The sequence below is a fragment of the Hemitrygon akajei genome, chromosome 13 (genome assembly GCF_048418815.1).
Source record: "Hemitrygon akajei chromosome 13, sHemAka1.3, whole genome shotgun sequence".
Lineage (NCBI taxonomy): Eukaryota > Metazoa > Chordata > Chondrichthyes > Myliobatiformes > Dasyatidae > Hemitrygon > Hemitrygon akajei.
This window is the reverse complement of record NC_133136.1, coordinates 40,098,437-40,117,920: the sequence shown is the minus strand read 5'-3', so window position 1 is coordinate 40,117,920 and position 19,484 is coordinate 40,098,437. Positions and strand designations below refer to the sequence as shown.

The 19,484-nt window shown below is 39.4% G+C and overlaps 1 protein-coding gene across 4 annotated transcripts in view; it reads right to left on the bottom strand.

Moving 5' to 3' along the window:
* LOC140737799 (interleukin-6 receptor subunit beta-like) overlaps window positions 1–19,484 on the bottom strand; it is a 93,393-nt gene that overhangs the window by 38,985 nt on the left and 34,924 nt on the right. For all 4 annotated transcript variants that reach the window (XM_073064454.1, XM_073064451.1, XM_073064453.1 and 1 more), the window contains exons 4-9: window positions 17,371–17,670; window positions 14,134–14,254; window positions 10,177–10,337; window positions 6,852–7,009; window positions 3,179–3,332; window positions 2,599–2,681 (exon numbers count right to left, since the gene is read on the bottom strand). In XM_073064454.1, the coding sequence (XP_072920555.1) occupies window positions 2,599–2,681; window positions 3,179–3,332; window positions 6,852–7,009; window positions 10,177–10,337; window positions 14,134–14,254; window positions 17,371–17,670 (977 nt within the window). The remainder of the gene's footprint in view (window positions 1–2,598; window positions 2,682–3,178; window positions 3,333–6,851; window positions 7,010–10,176; window positions 10,338–14,133; window positions 14,255–17,370; window positions 17,671–19,484) is intronic.

The window sequence follows — 19,484 nt, the reverse complement described above, 5'->3', positions numbered from 1 at the left end:
CCAAACAGTTGGTTTATTGATCATTCAAGATTGTCTCTCTGGTGCCTCCCGGTCCTTTCCACTCCCTTTCCCCTTGTCCCTATCATGATTCTCCTCTCCTTGCCCCCTTCCCATTCTCATTCCACAATAGAAACACCTATCTGAATCAGATTTATCGTCACTGACATGTCATGAAATTTATTTGTTTTTTTTGAGGCAGCAGTACAGTGCAGTACTGTGCAAAAGTCTTAAGCACCCTAGCTATATCCATATATAGAGAGAGAGAGAGAGCTAAGTTTGTAGACATGAGAAGGGAATCAGGTTCCACTTACATAGAAGTGTAGTGAAAGGGGAAGATCAATACAGGGTGTGGAAAAACAATGCAGTCATCCACAGAATCACCATTATCACCAGACTTGTTGTTAGAAAGGAAATGATCTATGGTTAAGATTTGGAACTACCGTAGATTTCGCACTACAGAGCGCACCTGATTAAAAGCCGCTGGCTCTAATTTTAGAAAGAAAATCAATTTTGTACTTGTACAAGCCGCACCGGATTTTCGGCCGCAGGTGTCCTACGTTGTAATATGAGATATTTACACAGAAAGATATTACACGTGAGGATTTTTTAACTTTTAATTAAATCCATATGGTAACATAAACAAATACATATTGCAAATGCTTTTTTTCGAACCGTGCCTGTAACGCGGCTACTTTTAAATATACATACGTATCGGTAACACACAAATTACGTTGCGTATACTTTTTTACTGAACAACATTCCAATATCTCCTAACGACTGGTAAAAAATATATATACTGCAGCCTACCAGGAAAAGTTATTGATCGCCTTTAACTTAAAAGCAGCGTTCGCTCGGGTCTAATGCCGCTCGCCCCCCACCTTCCCGTTTATCGCAAACCGGTATTTCCCACAAGACGCGGCGAAACCGGATGTGACGTCATAGCATCCCGGGATGTAGTACAGAAAACAAATATACCGGGTACTTAAAACACTTCTAACTTTAACTAGAAAATACTAACAAATGAATTACTAAGCAAAAATATTATAAACTAAATAACTGCCATAAAGGCAGCACAATGCTTTTCTTCAAGTGTTTTCCATGTTGATGAGGGTGAGTACAAATGACTGATTTACAATAATTTAATTGTGAAAGTGCGCTTGATTTATTGTACAATTTCATTGGACCTCTGTGAACTACTCATCAATTTTATTGGTCTACTGTTACGAGGCAAAATGTTTTTGGCGGCATGAAAAAAAATCATGCATTAGCCGCACCGTAGTAAAGGCCGCAGTGTTCAAAGCTGTTCAAAATGTGGGAAAAAAGTAGCGGCTTATAATCCGACATCTACGGTACTTAAGACAATGTTAGGTTTACCCAGGATACTGCCTTGATCAGAGGATATGCCTTATGAAGATAGGCTGAACTATTTTATCTCTTTGGAGTGAAGGAGATGAGAGGAGACTTGATAGAGGTGTACAAGATAGGGGGCATAATTTTAAGGTGATTGTAGGAAAGTATAGGGGGGATATCAGAGGTATGTTCTTCACATGGAGAGTGTTGAGTGCACAGAAGATCAGTAGGAGTGGCGGTAGAGACAGATACTTTAGGGGCATTTAAGAAACTCATAGATAGGCACATGGATGATAAAAAAAATGGAGGGCAATGTGGGAGGAAAGGGTTAGATTGATTTTAGAGTAGGTTAAAAGGTCAGCACAACATTGTGGGCTGAAGGGCCTGTACAGTGCTATAATATTCAATGTTTTATGTTCCAACATTATGCCCTGACCAACACAAAGAAACTGGAAGAATGTTCTAGTGTGAATTGTTAAATTTACATTGAGCTTCACTAGAACAATGCAGAAAACAAAGGAATAAATAAGTCAGAGTAGGTATGGATGGACAATTGAACTAGTGAATGTCAGGGAGTTCAGGATTGGGTTTGGCTAACTAGTGTAAACAATAAAATAAATGATTGTGGTACAGTTTCTTTCAAAATTCGAAGTTCAAAATGAATTTAGTATCGAAGTACATACTGTATATGTCACCAAAATCAACCCTGAGTTTCATTTTCTCGTGAGCAGGGGAAGGGGAGATGTACTAGTTAAAGGGATTGCGATTAAGGCAACAGAAATAGATGACAACGATCTATCGAATGTGTTCGGTGGGGAAGGAGGGCGCAGGGTCATGTATAGAAAATAGGGTGAAAATCAGGAGCCTCATATGCTACGGCTGAAAGATCTCTTTGGCTGAGAAAATAGGTGTTTCAGAAATTGTGACATTATTTGAGAACGTACAGTGGGAAATGGAGAAGAGGGTGGGTTGGAATGTTGAGAAAGTGTAATAAAACAAAACATGGTGGAAAATAGCTGGTCTGGCAGCATTTGTGTAGGCAGCAGGTTGGCCTTTTATAGTCTGGTAATCAGTGAGCTTCCATTGGGGGAGTAGTCCAGAAGGGAAGAGTTAGACACTATTCAGAAAAGGCAAGGAATGGCTAGAAATCTGAATCAAAATTAATGAATCTTTTCCATTGGCTTACATCTATTTATTCATCCAAATTTCTCTTTCAAGCAAATAGCCAATTTAAACATAGCAAGTTACCTTCCAGTGAAGATGTACTTCTCTAATGCCCTGAGAATCATGATTTTTGATTTGCCTCCATAGTTCTGGTGCTGCCAATGGTTCTGGAAGTACAGGATGGAAAAATTAAATGTTAAGACCTACTACAGGTTATTTTAACCCAATCAATCACTTTTTCTATATTTCACAGAAAGACAAAACCGTTTCAATTCAGACCTTCAGCACCAGGTAGTTACTAAGAAATTACACCTTTCTTAATCTCCTATCTTTCGCTTGAATATTTTTCAAATTTATTCTGCATTTCCGCAAGACTGTTGAGTTAAAAAGTTAATCTTTCAGATCAGGGAGGGTACAGTGCCGTAAAGAAATTATGAAAAGTTTTGGAAAGTGGAGAGCAAATAACTTGTGTTACAATTCACCTTTTTGTTCACAATATCAAGATCAAATGTTGGAAAACAAAATAAGTATGCTTACAGAGCTTCATTTGTCAGTGGCTGATTGTTGACTCCACTGACAAGACCATTCCTGTGGTTCATATTAAAATTTTATGACATTGTTATCCCCGGTTAATAAATAAGCCTATCGAGCTTTTATTACATACTAGCTTCAGATGTTAATCCAGTTCCTTCATTACTCCATCCACTCCATATGGTCTGTTCTTTACCAATGCATCGCACAGCAACAGTATAATTAGTGAAGGGGTTGAGGTTCTGAATTACAAATGAATTATTAACAATTTCTTCTTTTTCTGTTACCTAAGAAAACATAATTGTTATAAAATTAAGTTTTACAATACATTGTTCAAATGTGATATTCATATGAACAAAATGTCAAATATTAATAAATTTGTAAAAGTATACATGTGCCTAATCTTTAATTATCTATTTGGATAATATAATTAAATAAAGAACCAGGAGTGGTTTGATAAGCAGGTACAGAGGTGAAAGAGCTGATTAACATAAACGTAAGGTGTTCCTGGATTGGAAGCTAAAGCCATTCTTAAGAAAAAGATAAAAGCAAAGATCCAGAAGAAAACATGTCACCTAAAGAATAGACGATGGATGGAGAGAGTGCAGGAGCTCAGCAGCATACCGACCGCCATTGTATGCATAGGTTTCCCAGCAGCGTAAGAGCCACACCTGGACCAAACACCTACGGTCCCAAAAAGGATCTCATGCCTTCCCGGTGTATATGATGAATAAACTCTTCTCAGGCTTCCAGCCGGGTACAGGTATTGATTATAGCCGACATTTTAATGACAAACTCTGCCGCTTTCTTCAGGGATGATACCTGGACATATCTAGCCAGGACATGCCCAGATATCATCCCTGAAAAAGATGGCAGAGCTGTCTCGACTGGAAGCCTGAGAAGAGTTTATTTGACCTATGGTCTCATTCCACTGAGTTCCAGAAATGGTTACCAACAGCTGCCGGAAGCAACACCTTGAAGACTTCCTCAACCATGACTCTGTCACTGACACAAACACACTTAGATCAATCCTAGAGCTGTCTTTTCAAGCCAGCCATGTAAATACTCCCGACTAACAAGTTAACAAGGTCTAAACAAGCACTAAGACCTTCCTGTGACCCTGAGCCTCCTGGTGCCTGCCACTTTAGTTCACCATCCCACTCCCACTCTGCCATATCCATCTGTAGCCTCTTGCACTGTTACAATAAAGCCCAAAACAAATCTGAGGAACAGCACCTCATCTTTGTTTGAATAATTTGCAGCCTTTTAGACTTAATACTGAATTCTAAACTTCTGGTAACTCGATTCCTGTCTGTATCAGTTGTCCATCTGTAATATTCATTCAGCTTGCTGTTTGTTTTTCCTTCTTTCCCAATAATTCCTCTAGAAGCAGGGGACATGGCCAGCCTGACCTACCAGGGATATCTGCCAGCTCTGCAATTCATAATGCCTACATTATCTGTATATCGACTTTCTTCAAATGTTCTATCTAACTGCTTCAATTCACTTATTGACCAGGTAACTTAGGTCATTGCTTATCGCCATGGTCACCCAAACCTCAGTTCTTGAACCACAAAAAGAGGAGACATTTGCTTTATTTGTCATATGTACATTGAAACATCAAAACATGACAGATGTTCTGAGGGCAGTCCACAAGCGTCACCAAATCTCCAGTGCCAAAAGAGCATGCCCACGACTTACCAACCCTACCCGTATATCTTTTTGGAATGTGGGAGAAAACTGGAGCACGTGGAGAAAAGCCACATGGTCACGGGGAGAGCCTGCAAACTCCTTACAGACAGTGACAGGAATTGAACCCTGATTGGTGGAGTTGTAAAGCGTCGCATTATCCGCTATGCTACCATGCCACCTTTTTGCAGACAACTTAAATATTTGGAGACTGAGCTCCAAGATACTGTCAATGTTTCCATTGAAGATATGCCTTGCACTCAAAATCTGCAAGCACTGCTCTTCTACCTTCCTGCACTCAATACACCACACAGCCATCCAGCAATTAAGGTTTACAAGAAAAGCCTGGGAAATGTCGACTACTTCTATATCCTAGAAGATACCGTGATGAAGGCAAACTCCAGTTATGGAATTCACCACTGCCTACAATGCAACAGGCCTACTGATTCCTGGGAACTCGTAGTCTATGACTACTTAAAGTACGAAGATGGATCCAGAATGGCATTGAGAACCTTTAGTCCAAAAGGAATAGAGCAAAAATTATAGAGCCACAGAGCACAAAAAGAGGCCTTTTGGCCCAACCAGTCCATATCAACCAAGATGCCTATCCAAGCTGGTTCCTTTTCCCATGTTTGTTCCATATTCCTCTAGTCCTTTCTTTTGAATTCATGTTCCTATCCAAATCCTTTTAATGTACCTGCCTGAATCACTTGCTTGAGGTAATAAAGACAATGGCTGCCCATTAGATGTGGCAGTTTGTTTAAGGATTTATGTGCACATTGCATGGAATAACTACTACTATGAAAGAAATTCTTGCATTCAAACCTTGCCATTTAAGTTCAAGTTCATTTTCATTCAACTGTATAGAGCTAAACGAAACAATCAAAGTGCAAAGCACAGTACATACAGTCGGTGGCCACTGAATTGGGTACACCAGTTCATTAATGGAAATATCTAAACGGCCAATCATGTACAGCAACTCAATGCAGACATGGTCTACATAGGGGTTCTCAACCTCTCCAAAGCCATGGAACAATACCACTTAGCAAGGAGGTCAGTGGACCCCAGGTTGGGAACCCCTGGCCTAGAGGTTCATTTGTTGTTCAGACCAAACATCAGAATGGGGAAGAAATGTGATCTAAATGACTTTAACTGTGGAATGGTTGTTGGTGTCAGACAGGGTGGTTTGATTATCACTAATTTAAAAATATTTTCCAGAAGTACAAGTTGACATAAAGTGCATATGTGATGTATAGTTAAATATACAACAGCACAATATACTCCTGGCACTGTCATAAGTAATGAGTACGAGGTGGTAGCAGCCTGGAGGAAGAGGCTGTTACCCGCCTGACAGTCCTTGTTCTTATACTGCGGTACATTAACCTAACGGCAGGAGGTCAAAGAGATTTTGGGATGGATGGAAGGGGTCCTTGACACTGCTACAGACTCTGCAAATGCCATGCTTCTGGTCAATTTCCTGGATGGGAATCATCTACTTAGGATGTCTGAAAACAATTTAGGAAGCAATGTAGCTAATTTTCAAGCTTTCACAAACAGCATTGTAATGATGACCAGGTATTTCTGCTTCACCGATCTTAACTGTGAAATAAATATTAGGCCCTACGTTAAACTCTTTTTATGGTTATCAAGATGCACTATAATGTGGTACAATACATTGTCCCAAATTTATTAGTGGCTAGATGGTAATTTGCTATCAGAGAAACAGAACGTTCAATTAATGTAGAAACTTTACATTGTGTGCTTCGAAGCTGTGATGTTATTAAGAAGCAAAACTGGAACTTGTGCTACTATTCAACGTTAATAGATCATTGTGACCCAATGAACAGAGAGAAATCATTCATTTTAGGAAGACCAATTCTATCAGATCTATGCTCAATAATCCTGAATGGAGGGAACAGTTTTAAAAAAGACATCTTAATGTGAATAAATATTCTACCGACAGCTGTTGTTGGCAAGACAGGAATCTCCTTTCATTGGAACTATCAATGACTCGATATTATTACCCAGAATGATACAGGGATCTTCCACAACAGAAGCCCAGAAGTTGCTTTGTACCTCAAAAGAAGATCTTACAGTAGATTAAACTGACATTGTACCTGAATCCACTTGCTTGAGCCAGCCACTTGGTATTGGATGTTATAAAGTAAGTGGACAGACGGCATCACCTCTATGGGTTTTTGCCAAGTTACAAGTAGAGATCTCCCTTGGCCTCGCACAGACTGAACAATTACATTCTGAGGTGGACCAGTTCTGGCTGCATTGAACAAAGTAACAGTTGATCAATTTTATTTGCACTTATTACTAATGCAAAATTAAAAACCAAGAGTTTACTTTGCATTCCTCTGTGTTAAATTAGTCAAATTCAAATGTTTGTTTTTGCTGAGAAATAATGGCTATTTTAGCACAGTTCAACAAAGGGATAATTTAACTAAATCAACCATCCTTAACGAAAGAATAATACAGCAACACTGATACATAAATGCTATAGTAGTATTCATCCTATGAACGATGATCAATTTAATAAATAGTATAATGTGTGCTCGTTTAATGTCAGGTTGCAGATTTCATGGTAAGGCTAGGATCCATATTTAGTGGCTCTTGTGAAACTAGGGAATGCGATCCGTTTGATGAAAGCACTCACACAGTGCTGTTATAAAGAGTTCAAGTCTTTCACCCACTAATAATAAAAGGATGCAGTGAGAGTTTGAATGACATGTTTGCATCCAACTGCAGTCCTTAACTTTAAAAGTTGTATCTGTTGCAAGCGTCAGTGTTTAAGTTGTTTGAAACATTTTGCAGTCAGAGTGCAACTTTAACATCATAAAATGTCCCTAACGAAGTTTGACAGGAGCTGCATGGTATTGTATAACGTGTCTGACGTTCTGACCAAGCAGAAGGGTGGGGATGGATATGTTTAGGGAGAGTTCCGTCGGTTTAGGGCTTGGCATTTGAAGGCACAACCTCCAGCAGGGGCTACATTTGAAGGAATGCGGTGATCATGAAGCACTTAGGGTGAGAAAAGGTTACAAATGTTGAAGGGGTATTATGAAAAAGTATTTCAAAAGGGTGAGAACTTTAACATTGGCCCTAGTGTGTTTTTTAATGAGGTAATGAGGGTGAATGATGAAGGTAAAGCTGTGGATGTTGTTTACATGCATTTTAGTAAGACGGTTGACAAAGTCCCTCATCCAGAAAATTACAAACCATGGTGAATTGGCTGTACAGATTCAGAACTGTCTTGCCTATAGAAGACAGAGGATTGTGGTCGAAGGGATTTGTTCTAGCTGGAGGTCTGTGACTAGTTCCAGTCACCCCATTACAGGAAGGATGTCGAGGCTTTGGAGAAGGTGCAGAAGAGGGTACAGGGTGCTGCTTGTGTTAGAGTGCATCTACGATAACAAGAGGTTGGACAAACTTGAGTTGTTTCTCTGGAGTGGCAGAGGCTGAGGGGAGGTCTGATGGAGGTTTATAAGATAACAAGAGGCATAGGTAGAATAGACACACAGTATCTTTTCCTCTGGTTGAAATCCAGAGGATATGCACGTAAGGTGAGAGGGGGTAAATTCAAAGGAGATGTGAAGGGCAAATTCTTAATACAGGGAGTGGTAGGTGTCTGGAATGTGTTGCCCAGAAAGGGGGTAGAGGCAGATACATTATGGACTTTCAAGAGACGTTTAGATATCTACATGAATGTGAGGAAATGGAAGGATATGAACATTTTTTAGGCAAAGTGGATTAGTTAGATTGATTACTAATTTAATCTGAATGGCACAATATTGTGGACTGAGGACACTGTTCCTGTGCTGTACTGTTCTATGATCTAAGTTCTATGAATGCTGTAGTAACATTCATTCTATTGACATTCATTGACCGAGTGGTATATATAATGAGTGTGTATTTATTTGCTATCAGGACATGGAAGTCAGGTAAGGCTGGGGACCATACTTCATGGCACTGCTGAAATAGGAGATTGCAATCCATATGTTTAAATCACTCACACAGAGCTGTCAGAGAGAGAGGGCTTTAAGTCTTTCACCCAGCAATGATGAAAGCATGCATATTTAATAAAATGCTGGGCATAACAGCAACAATCATGCAGATTGTGAAAACTCACTGCTGGCATCTTCTCCTGAATAAATACTCCAAATATTTATTCTGTATTCTACATATTTAAAATCATATGTGCAATGACCCAGAATATTAAGAAAATGTGGGTACTTATCACAATGAATTTCTAGTCTCTTCCAAAGATGTACAGTTCATCCAAAGAAAAATTAGGATTTTCATAAAGACATTACTGACAATTCATGACCAAAAACTGAGATTTCTCATCTTGAAATATACTTCAAAGGCTTTTTATTGAACTTCAATTTTCTCAAACTTTACCATTGTCTTCATACTCCATTGTACTCTGCTGGGATTAGACCAACATTGCTTTTTGACATGTGAGATTCATATTAACTGGAGTTTCAATATTTTATTAAACTTTCCTTTGCTGCAGTGAGGTGCTCACTCAAATGTGTTTCCTGCATCAATTAACATGTGTGGATAATGGCCAAGAGTTGTGATCACTATGAACACCATATAAAGTTGCCATGATTACTTATACCTCTTTGTGGAATTACCCTGACATCTTTTGGTCCTTTACTCTCAATTTGATTCATATAGAACTAGACTTATCTAAAACCAGCTGCTCAATGTGAGTCTATGCTGTTGTGCATTGAAGATTCTGCGTCCTATCTTAGCAGTCTGTGAACTCAAAGCTAAACACATTTTACATCTCTATCTATCCAAAAGCTGTGGGATTTAGGTTGATCTTTCTGAAACATTGACCCAGGTTGTTTGAGGAATTGTTGGTAGTCTTCCATAAGATACCAACAATTCCACACGTACCTGCCAAGATCTCACTGCAATCCTGCTGGTCTGCATCTTTAGGATTTCCATAATAACATGGATCTCCTGTCACTGCAGTCAATTCATCATGTCATTTATTCCATATTTGCCCTCACCCTGCATCCTCGTGGAGATCAATAGGAGCACAGATCTGGGACAATTCTGAGACACTTTATGAAGAACCTCCACAATTGGCCAAGCACAGAAAGCTTCTCTGTTCATTTCAGTTCGGAGAGTAACTGCAAAGGACTAGGTATAAGATATGGTGGAATCTTTTTTTAAATTAACGGAATTTATCCAAATGTTCCTGAGTAATTTTATGTGTTCTAAGTGTTTTTGTTTAATTTGATTAATCTTAAATCTCTCCAAATCTTTCATCTTCTCAGTTACGAAGTAAGTGTATGATAAAAAACGTATTGTTCTCCACTGTTTATTACTTTTTTCTCCTTATTATGTGCCAGAAAGTCTATACTTAGCCGTGGAAGTTACCGTACTATATAAGTTATTTTTTGAGTTATTAATATTTACAAATCTGATCAATCTTCACGTCCAAAGGATCAGACCAAGCTTTGCCGAGAGCATTCTCCGCCATAACAATAACCTTGCAGTCTACAATATACATATTCGGGAAAATAAAGGAGCACGTATTCTTCCTTGTACTAACACAGGTACTATTTCCAGAATGTTTTCTGTAAAACAAATTAAAAAAAATAAGTACTACTAAAATGGTAAGAAAAAAATAAATTTATTTTTAGCCAGTTACTATATACATGTTAACAAGAGGTGCCGCTGATCTTATGACACCTGTGCCAAACAGGTGCAGTTAGTACAGTTCATATCAGAAGTACTGCACATCTGCACCATAGTGGCATCTCCATCTTCCAGTCTTCCTCAGCTCCATTATAACAAAGCTCCCAGATCCATAATTGAGTGTGGACCATAGAAGTTCAAGAAACAATTTGGACTTTATTCCCTGGTGCATAGGAATATAAGAGGAGATTTGATAAAGGCATACAAAATTAACAGGGTTATAGAAAGGATAAATGCTAGCTGTCTTTCTCCACTGAGGTCAGGTGAGGTCTGGATTAAGAATGAAAGATGAAGTGTTTAAGGGGAACATGAGGGGGATCTGGTTCACTCAGAGGGTGCTGAGAGTGAGAAATGAGTTGCCAGTGGAAGTGGTGGATGTGGGTTCAATTTCAACATTGAAGGGAAATTTGGATATGTACATGTATGGGAGGGATATGGATTACTATGATGTAGGTGTTGGTCAATGGGACCAGGCAGAATAATAGTAGGGCAAGGACAAGGTGCATCGAAGGGTCTGTTTCTATGTTGTAGTGATCTATAACACAATGTCATGATCTATTACACTATGTAGTGATCTACGACACTATTAGAGATCCACAACACTATGTAGTGATCTATGACACTATGTAGTGATCTACGACACTATGTAGTGATCTACGACATTATGTAGTGATCTACGACACTATGTAGTGATCTATCACACTATGTAGTGATCTACGACACTATGTAGAGATCTACGACACTATGTAGTGATCTATCACACTATGTAGTGATCTACGACACTATGTAGTGATCTATCACACTATGTAGTGATCTACGACACTATGTAGAGAGCTACGACACTATGTAGTGATCTATCACACTATGTAGTGATCTATGACACTATGTAGTGATCTACGACACTATGTAGAGAGCTACGACACTATGTAGTGATCTACGACACTATGTAGAGATCTATCACACTATGTAGAGATCTACGACACTATGTAGTGATCTACGACACTATGTAGAGATCTACGACACTATGTAGTGATCTACGACACTATGTAGAGATCTACGACACTATGTAGAGATCTATGACACTATGTAGTGATCTACGACACTATGTAGTGATCTACTACACTATGTAGTGATCTATTACACTATGTAGAGATCTACGACACTATGTAGAGATCTACGACACTATGTAGTGATCTACGACACTATGTAGAGATCTATGACACTATGTAGAGATCTATGACACTATGTAGTGATCTATTACACTATGTAGTGATCTATCACACTACGTAGAGATCTACGACACTATGTAGAGATCTACGACACTATGTAGAGATCTACGACACTGTAGTGATCTACAACACTATGTAGCGATCTACAACACTGTGTAGTGATCTACAACACTGTGTAGTGATCTATCACACTGTGTAGTGATCTATCACACTATGTAGTGATCTACGACACTATGTAGTGATCTACGACACTATGTAGAGAGCTACGACACTATGTAGTGATCTACGACACTATGTAGTGATCTATCACACTATGTAATGATCTATGACACTATGTAGTGATCTACGACACTATGTAGAGATCTACAACACTGTAGTGATCTACAACACTATGTAGCGATCTACAACACTGTGTAGTGATCTACAACACTGTGTAGTGATCTATCACACTGTGTAGTGATCTATCACAGTGTAGAGATCTACCACACTTTGTAGTGATCTATCACACTATGTAGTGATCTACGACACTATGTAGTGATCTATCACACTATGTAGTGATCTACGACACTATGTAGAGATCTACGACACTATGTAGTGATCTACGACACTATGTAGTGATCTACGACACTATGTAGAGATCTACGACACTATGTAGTGATCTACGACACTATGTAGTGATCTACGACACTGTGTAGAGATCTACTACACTATGTAGTGATCTATTACACTATGTAGTGATCTATTACACTATGTAGAGATCTACGACACTATGTAGAGATCTACGACACTATGTAGTGATCTACGACACTATGTAGAGATCTATGACACTATGTAGAGATCTATGACACTATGTAGTGATCTATTACACTATGTAGTGATCTATCACACTACGTAGAGATCTACGACACTATGTAGAGATCTACGACACTATGTAGAGATCTACGACACTGTAGTGATCTACAACACTATGTAGCGATCTACAACACTGTGTAGTGATCTACAACACTGTGTAGTGATCTATCACACTGTGTAGTGATCTATCACACTATGTAGTGATCTACGACACTATGTAGTGATCTACGACACTATGTAGAGAGCTACGACACTATGTAGTGATCTACGACACTATGTAGTGATCTATCACACTATGTAATGATCTATGACACTATGTAGTGATCTACGACACTATGTAGAGATCTACAACACTGTAGTGATCTACAACACTATGTAGCGATCTACAACACTGTGTAGTGATCTACAACACTGTGTAGTGATCTATCACACTGTGTAGTGATCTATCACAGTGTAGAGATCTACCACACTTTGTAGTGATCTATCACACTATGTAGTGATCTACGACACTATGTAGTGATCTATCACACTATGTAGTGATCTACGACACTATGTAGAGATCTACGACACTATGTAGTGATCTACGACACTATGTAGTGATCTACGACACTATGTAGAGATCTACGACACTATGTAGTGATCTACGACACTATGTAGTGATCTACGACACTGTGTAGAGATCTACGACACTGTGTAGTGATCTACGACACTGTGTAGAGATCTACGACACTGTGTAGAGATCTACGACACTGTGTAGTGATCTACCACACTGTGTAGAGATCTACGACACTATGTAGTTATCTATGACACTATGTAGTGCTCTATGTTCTATGACACTATGACTCTAGGTTAGGACTTTATTCCCTGGCACATTGGAAAATGAAAGAGGTTTGATAGAAGTATACAAAATTATGAGGGTTATAGCTGTGGTTCATGCAAGAAAGGTTTCTCAGCTGAGGTTGGGTGAAACGATCTAGAAGTCATAGATTAAGGATAAAAGATGAAATGTTTAAGGAGAACCTGGGAGGGGAGGGGTGGTGGACTACGGAGGGCTATGGTCCAGGTGCTGGTCGATAGGACTAGACAGAATAATACAGCACAGAATAGATGGGACAAATGGCTTGTTTCTGTGCTGTCGTGCTCTGTGAGTCTGTGAGGTGGTAATTCTCACATTAGCATATGATAATGCACCAAGTAACATTAGCCTGTTCAGACATGGTCCCAGATAATGTCCTGGTAAAGAATGAGAGATGTCCAATCACAACCAGGAGAAAATCTACAGATGCTGGAGATGCAAGCAACACACAGAAAATGCTGAAGGGTCTCGGCTAGAACCATCAAATGTACTATTTTCCCTGGATGCTGCCTGCTGAGTTCCTCCAGCATTTTGTGGATGTTGATGAGATACGTCCAAATCAGCAGACTTTATAGACACTTTCCCAGTCCCAATCACATGCCCGGAATGACAAACAAACATTACACTTTAAAGCAGTCAAATTATAGTGCTTAAGTCCAATCAAAAATACAGTTTTTGTGATATAGTAAGTAACCAAAAGGCAGATAACAAGTAAAATGTGTCACGTATGTTACTTACATTATTCGAACTAATGTAAAATTAGTCTCTAGATATGTTTCATATCCTTGATCCCAGAAACAAGTAAAGTTTTTCTCCCAGTATGAAACACAGGAAATATTTTTTGGCTTCTCAGGAGGCACTGAAAAAAAAAAGTATTGAAACAGAAATGTCACACTAAACAAGACACAAATTATGAAATGCATCTCTGACACCTACACCGCACAAAATTTCTCATTAATTCAGGCATTAAATCTTGGCGATCCATTTCTGATTAATAATTGACATTTGTGTTAGAAGGAAGAGTAACTTCTTAATAGTTTAGTGTATCTCACTATTAAAAATGGGATGTCTCAAAAGAGGCTGTTCAAAACATAAAAAAATGTTTTGCTTATATTGTCATTATAAAAGTTAAGTCCAGTGAGTCTGTGGACAAGCGACTATGCAGATGCTGAAAATCCAGAGTAACACACACAAAATGCTGGGTGCACTCAATAGGTCAGGCAGCATCTACAGAGGAGAATAAACAGTCAGTGTTTTTGGTGGGGTCCTGATGAAGGGTCTCAGCTCGAAATGTCAACTATTTATTGCCCTCAGTAGATGCTGCCTGACCTGCTGAATTCCTCCAGCATTTCATGTGTGTCATACAGAGCTTACTGATGAATACTGAGATTCCTCACCTCTTCACAATCATCCTGACTTTGCACACATCATCCTGTGTGTTCAGGTCTCCATCCTGAACATGAGAAGATAAAAATCTGTATGAAGTCACCTTAATCACTCTTAGCCATGCGACTTTTGAGATTCACCTTTTTGCTAACAAGCTTTTGAGCAAGCATCAGTAGGCATTACACCTACAGTGCACATCCGGTTTCTCCAAGGAATTGCTGTTTGTTTTTATTTAAAATGGAAAATACTGACATTCGGCATAAAACATTTTGACCTAGCCTCCAAGAGATTGAAAGCAAATGAAGTGCTGCTTAGTTTAACTGTCAAAAAAAATTCTAGGGCATTGATTCCAGACACTTTTTCTATGTTTTAATAAGCTGAACCAGAGCTTAATCTCTAATGCACAACATGTGTTTAACATCCAGATAAATGGAACTATGTCCACTGATAGACAAAAAGCTCTAATCTCTGTTTGAATTGTTACTCATATTGCACATTGTCCCTTGACCGCAGAAAAAGATGGGATATTCTCCTCATAAAACAAGATTTGTTTACAGAAACAATGATTTTTTTAATTTATTCATTTACACAACGTGGGCATTGCCAGGTAACCCGTCCCTAGATGCCCTTGAGAAGGTGGTGATGAGCTGCCTTCTTGAACCGCTGCAATCCCGGAGGTGAAGGTACACCCACTGTGCTGTCAGGGAAGGAATTCCATGATTTTGACCCAGCGACAATGAAAGAGCAGTGATATGTTTCCAAGTCGGGATGATGAGTGACTTGGAGGGGGATTTCCAAGTGGTGGTGTTCCCAGGTATCTGTTATTCTCATCCTTCTAGATGGTGGTGGTCGTGGGTCTGGAAGGTGTTGCCTTATGAACTTCGGCGTGTTGCTGCAGTGCACCTTGTAGATAGTACACACTGCTGCGACTGTTCGTCGATGGTGGAGGGATGGGATGCTTGTGGAAGGGGTACCAATCAAGTGGGCTGCCTTGTACTAGATGGTGAAAAGCTTCTTGAGTGTTGATGGAGCTGCACTCATCCAGGCGAGTGGCGAGTATTCCATTACACGCCTGACCTGAGCCTTGTAGATGGTGGATAGGGTTTGGGGAGTCAGGAGATGAGTTACAGGCCACCGGGCAGGATTCCCAGCCTTTGAACTGCTCTGTTAGCCACGGTGTTTATATAGCTGGACCAGTTCAGTTTCCTGTCAATGGTAACCCCCAGGATGTTGATAGTAGGGGATTCAGAGATGGTGATGCCACTGAATGTCAAGAGACGATGGTTAGAGCCTCTCTTGTTGGAGATGGTCATTGCCTGGCACTTGAGTGTCTCGAAAGTTACTTGCCACTTGTCAACCCAAGCCTGGATATTGTCCTGGTCCTGCTGCATTTGGGTACAAACTTCTTCAGTATCTGAGGAGACACAAATGGTGCAGAACATTGTGCAGTCATCGGCGAGCATGCAGTGATGTGCTGAGGATTAGGTGATTGACCTCCAACCACCACAACCATCTTCCTTGGTGTTAGTATGATTCCAACCAGCGGAGAGTATTCCCCATAATTCCCACTGACTCCATTTTTAGCTAGGGCACCTTGATGCCATACTTGGTCAAAAGCTGCCTTGATGTCGAGGACTATCACTCCACAAATACTGTGCAATAGTCACTTCTACCAATGCTGTCGTGGACAGATGCTTCTGCGGCAGGCAGATTGGTGAGAATGAGGTCAGATGTGTTTTTCCCTCTTGTTGGTTCCCTCACCACCTGCTGTAGTCCCAGTCTAGTAGCTGTGTCCAGTAGGACCCGACCAGCTCAGTCTATGGTGGAACTACCAAGCCACTCCTGGTGATGGGCATTGAAATCCCCCACCCAGAGTACATTCTGTGCCCTTGCCACCTTCAATGCCTCCTCCAAGTGCTGTTCAACATGGAGAAGTACTGATTCATCAAGACAAAAACCACAAATTGGTTGTACTTGAACTGACTAGGCAGCACTGCCTCCTCACTTCAATCCCTAGCTGAAAACTGGGGTCGTGGCAACTGAGTTGAACTTTTTTGATGTTCAGAGATGTTCTTGTACATAATTCACTGAAAGGCCTGATGCAGCGTTTTGACTCGAAATGTTGACAATTCATTTCCCCCCTACAGATGCTGATTTCTGCCAACAAATTATCTGTTGTTCCAGAATCCAGCATCTCCAGTCTCCAGAGTGCTTCCATTTGTGTCTTTTGTTTGGAGTTCTAATGAAAAGTCAACAGCTATTAATTCAGTTTTACTTGTTACGTGTAACACTGCTGGCCTGTCGAGCAGCAGCATTTTCTGTTGCTAGTCCAGTTATGGTCCGTTGACTTGGTTTTGAACATGCCCACTCTTGCTGTTCCTCTCCAGTTTCTTAAGTTTAGCAAATTATAGAACTAGTAACTATGCTGAAACTTCGGAATTTCTATATTTTCTACATAAGGTCATTTTGATAATTAGAAGATCAGTAAATATTTTCACATTAGTTTTCACATATATTTAATATGTTGCCTCTAGAACATTTTGTTCTGACCCATATCAAACTTCTTACAAAAAGACTACCGGTACTTACATCCTGCTTTAATAGTAAAACGATGAAGGATATTTGGTGCTCCTTTGATATTAATGTGACATGTCAAATAGCCTTTCACTGCATCAAAATAATTCAAGGTCACTTGTGAAACAGTCTCATTAAAATGATACTGTCCTTGTGGAATTTTGGTATCATTTAGTTTCCAGAATATATGACTTGCGTTTGCATCTAATGATGCAATACACTCCCGTCGCAATGCACAAGTCAGCGATAGAGATGATCGTAGTTTAATCACTTTTGAAGTTGAATCAACAACATGGCAAAGAAACGGCAATCCATCTGTCCATTCAGAAAAGAAAAGAGTGTCAAAGCCAAGCAAATCTGTGCATTTGCAAATCAATCACATTACTGAATTCAGATCTCAAAAGAAAAAGTTGTAAGGCAAGTTAAATGTATTGGAAAGGTCAAGCAGCATCTGTGAAAGGGGGAGACATTTCAGACTGATTCTTCAGAAGGGCTGTAATGAATTATCATCAAACTGAAATGTTAACTCGCTTTCTCTTTGCACAGATGTTGCCCTAACCTGAGGAATATTTGCAAGATTTTCTAGTATCAGCAGTTTTTTTTGCTTCTCAAAGTGTAAAGAATTTGTATTTGCTGCTGGTGTTTGGGTTGGAGGCGGATTCTGTCTTTGGCTGATTTCTTGCCGTAGCTGAAATGCTACCAAACTCTCTATCACTACCTCCATGCTTTCTTGGCCAGTCTCCTTCCTGGCACCCTCATGAGCTAACCTGCATCCTACCTCACACCAAGCCACGGTGGTGCAGGTTATTGTCCAGACCTTTCTCTGCTTTTGAGATACTCCCCAAGTCCCTCTTCTTTCTATTTCTCTTTCTTCTCATTAAGCAAATTTAAATCTATTCCTTTTTATTGACCTTGGTCATTTACATAAGCCAAATGTTATCTGATACACTGGCCTGAGCCACCTTATTATATTAAAGGCACTAAATAAAAGTTTAACTTTATGATGTTCATGATGCTGTGGCTTGAATTAGAGTTAGACACCACCCAATCTGCCAATAATATATTCAGGGTAGAATCTTTCAGAAGAAGAGGTAAATGATTTTAAGTGGCAACAGGATAAGCTTCAGGGTTCAAAAGGAATTCAAGCCAGACAATATGGGAAGAGACTGTAGATTCCAGCATCTGCCGTCTCTTGTGCCTGTTTCAACTACATTTAGTGTCCCATGGGAAGGTAATTTAGCCAAGGTTAAACTTTCTTGGCTGTAATTGAGTGAGATTCTTCTAGAAGGTAATTATCTGTGGACATCAGCTGGAAATAAGAATGGCTTCATGTCTACCCGTGAAGAATAGTTACTTAAACGGAACACCAAGGGAGTTATTATAAATTAATGGACAGGCTTCTCTAATTTTTAATTCCTTTATCTTAATTATATTATCAACTTCTATTTAAGGGACATAATCATGTTGTATTCTGCTCCCAAATCATGATCGGACTTGCACATTAAAATTCCTGTAATTTTGGCACTCCCTCCACTTGAGAGTTATCTTCACTTTTATTTTTGTTTCTCTGCTCAAATCCTTTTGTCTTTGTTCGCACTTAATGTTTAAACTCACTGCTCCTTTTTTAATCTTGTGTTGTTCGCTCTAATGAGGCATTCTTCCTTATTACTTGTTTTCTTATTCTTTTTCACTTCCTTTCTCACATATTTTGTGTTTCATTTCCCTCTTAAGCTCCACACAATATCTCAAGAAATCTTGTAAACTTATAATGTGCCTTTCAGATCCTCAAGATGATTCAAACCACTTTCCAACAGCGGCCTAATCAAATTTCAAAGTTCAATCTAACTAAATTTGATAAACTGTTTGATGTTGAACAAGGGTGCTATTATCATAGATTTATTTAATAAAATGACTATAGCGCAAAATGAGTCCATTTGCCATATTATTTCCATATCATTTCTTTACCAGAGCAACTCCTAGGATCCACTCTCTTGTCCTTTTTCCATGGTCCAAAATGCTTCTATATATTTATCCAGATCCAATTTGAAGGCCACAATGGAACCACTGTGTGTAACATATTCCAGAACCCAACCAGAGAATGCGTAAAAGGGCACTTTATCACAAATCAC